This window comes from Saccostrea cucullata, unplaced genomic scaffold (assembly GCF_032062105.1).
Source record: "Saccostrea cucullata isolate Sc308-1 unplaced genomic scaffold, CSIRO_AGI_Scuc_v1 ctg8878, whole genome shotgun sequence".
NCBI lineage: Eukaryota > Metazoa > Mollusca > Bivalvia > Ostreida > Ostreidae > Saccostrea > Saccostrea cuccullata.
This window is the reverse complement of record NW_026925445.1, coordinates 9042-11615: the sequence shown is the minus strand read 5'-3', so window position 1 is coordinate 11615 and position 2574 is coordinate 9042. Positions and strand designations below refer to the sequence as shown.

The 2574-nt window shown below is 38.3% G+C and overlaps 1 protein-coding gene across 1 annotated transcript; it reads left to right on the top strand.

Moving 5' to 3' along the window:
• Nucleotides 1–508: 508 nt before the first annotated feature.
• LOC134268863 (uncharacterized) lies at nt 509–2167 on the top strand. The gene is made up of 5 exons (XM_062751110.1): nt 509–590; nt 676–1075; nt 1168–1694; nt 1799–1918; nt 2028–2167. The coding sequence occupies exons 1-5, from the start codon at nt 509–511 to the stop codon at nt 2165–2167; spliced, it is 1269 nt and encodes a 422-aa protein (XP_062607094.1).
• Nucleotides 2168–2574: the final 407 nt, after the last annotated feature.

The following is a 2574-nucleotide window of genomic DNA, read 5'->3' as shown; positions in this document are numbered from 1 at the left end:
ATAGCTGCATGCACAAAACAATGGAAATAAAACATCAATATATTGTATCAGAAAAATTTTTTTTTGTTATTGCTGAAATGCAGGTAACAAAATCCTATGATAATCAGCATGCACAAAATTTTTCTGGTTAAGTGTGACCTCTAGCTTCGCACCTAGGAAATATTGATCCTTAGTAGTGCCTGACGCCGTGACGTCAGGCAATAATTAAACGGTAACCTCTACCCCACTAAATTCGTAAATCCACCACAATACTAATCGAAAGTTAAACTTCAAGTGGTATTTTAATGAGCCAAGATAGAGAAAGAACGCAATAATTTAAGCAGAAAATAATAAAGAAAATATAACTGATCCGGGGTTAGTTAAATCTGCCTCTAATATATTTACGGTGGAGGGAATTGCGGGATTTGGGCATAAATGAATTCTTTTAGAGAAAAGTCGAATAAAAGTTGAGCATAAATTATGTAATATTTATAAACCAACAGGTCAACTTTATCTTTTAGGGAGGAAGATGGCGACTTCATCTTCTTGGGCACAGGATGTGATCACGTGTGATCTTTGTGACAACCCCACCCAGCAGTTCTGTAACAGCTGTGGGTCAGTTTGTGTGGGGGTTGTATTCTAATAAAACTGTAGAAAGTCTGAAGTCTCAAACACATGACATTGTTCCTTTTAAAGACAGAAGAGAAAGGCTCGTATTCTCCTCATGTGCTTCTCATCCCAACCAGAAATGCGAGGGACATTGTCAACAGTGTGATGTCCCCGTCTGCTTCAGATGTCTCACGGGTCCCCACAGGCCCCATACCATCATAGATATGTCAGAAGTGGTACAACAGATGAAAGAAGAAATCAAGAAAGAAACAGAGGAAATTGAGTCGTTTATTTCAAGATTCGCACTAAGTGGAGCTAATATTGATCTAAAGATATCTAAAATGACTGAAAAATTTGAAACAATGGAGAGAGAGGGAGAAAATCTGAGAAAATCCTGGCATGAAGAAGTAGACAACATTTTCGACACACTACAATCAACAATTAGGAAAATGAAGGATGGAAGACTCACAGCTCTCAGATCACACCAGTCCAGGCTTCATGATTCGGGACAAAATTAGCAAGGATAACAAAGGAAAACAAGAAAATCCTTAAGTCTAATAAAGTGTCTGATGTTACAAGCTACAAATCAGAACTTACGGATTTCAGAGACATTCCTACAGATGTTGATGTGAAGATTCCTTCCCTAAATAGCAACACAGTCCAGGGGAGAGAACTCAGCATAGAATTAGGAGAATACAAGGCTACACTGACACAGACATCTATATCCAGTCTGACAGATGAAGTATCCATTTTATCCGTGAGAAAACTATTGGACAAAGCTAAAGTTATTGCTACCATTCCTTCTAGAATAAAGTCATTACGTCATATTATCTGTACCAGAAACAATGAAGCTTGGGCTTGTAGTGGAGATAGATTCATAAGACGTATTGACATACGTGGTTCTATAAAGGAGAAGATCGCCACCAAGTGTAAACCCTCTCCAAATGAAATTTCAGTGACCAGGAAAGGAGAACTGATATACAGTGATCATGACAGCAGAACAGTGAACATCGTCAGACAGGGGAAGATAGAGACACTAATCACTCTACCTCGGGGGTGGCATCCTGATGGACTGTGTTGTACCAGATCAGGGGACATACTAGTTAGTATGTACACTACCGTAAAAGTCATTACAAAATAGTCCGATTTCAGGGACAAACAGCAATACAAGAAATAGATAAAGATGCCCGTGGACAAAATATATTTGAAGGTGGGCAACCAGGGGTCTTGGTGGACGAGAATAACAACGGAGACATATGCGCCTCTGATTTTGATACCAGTACAGTGATAGTAATGGACAAGACAGGAAGAGTTCGATTCCGTTACGATGGTACACCAACCAGGAGGAAGAAATCGATTTGGTCCTGCGTACATTAAGACAGATTCATTGAGTCAGATTATTTTAATTGATATTATTAATGACTGTCTTCATGCTTTAGATGAGAATGGACAGTTTTTAAGATGCATTAGCAATTGTGGACTTCGGAATCTTGGTGGACTGAGTGTGGACAGTGAGGGGAGGTTGTGGGTAGGGTGTTTTGATTCAGGTGATATTAAAGTCATCCAGTACATGGAGTAAAGGAATCACCCACTGTAATATGTGTATATATCCAAAAATGATCTTTTATACGAATGTCGGCAGGCTAATTACCAAAAGCTTTAAATGTTTTAGCTGCAGAACTGTAGCTCTCCGAAAAATATATTGACAGACCAGAGAGCTGCAGTGCCACCCAGTGAAAAAAAACTGTATATTTAATGCGCACAAAAAGTGCGCTGTTTCTCGATTTATTTCTCCATGTTTTTCAAACTGTCATCTCAAAATAATACTAACAGTATATTCGTAACATATTTTTTCACTGTTTCTACAACAAAAAATTTCTTATATATTATTGTTATTAGCCCTCCTGGCCCTGAAATTGAGATCATCGAAAATTTCGTCTATTTGTACTGCCATTTTTGTTTGCAAGATAATTTGGTCTAACATTC

What these genes read in the sequence shown, in the direction of transcription:
- LOC134268863 (XM_062751110.1), top strand. Translation starts at nt 509, where the DNA reads ATGGCGACTTCATCTTCTTGGGCACAGGATGTGATCACGTGTGATCTT. An exon ending in ACAGCTCTCAGATCACACCA is followed by an intron (nt 1,076 to 1,167) that starts GTCCAGGCTTCA and finishes TGATGTTACAAG; the next exon opens with CTACAAATCAGAACTTACGG. An exon ending in AGTTCGATTCCGTTACGATG is followed by an intron (nt 1,919 to 2,027) that starts GTACACCAACCA and finishes TTCATGCTTTAG; the next exon opens with ATGAGAATGGACAGTTTTTA.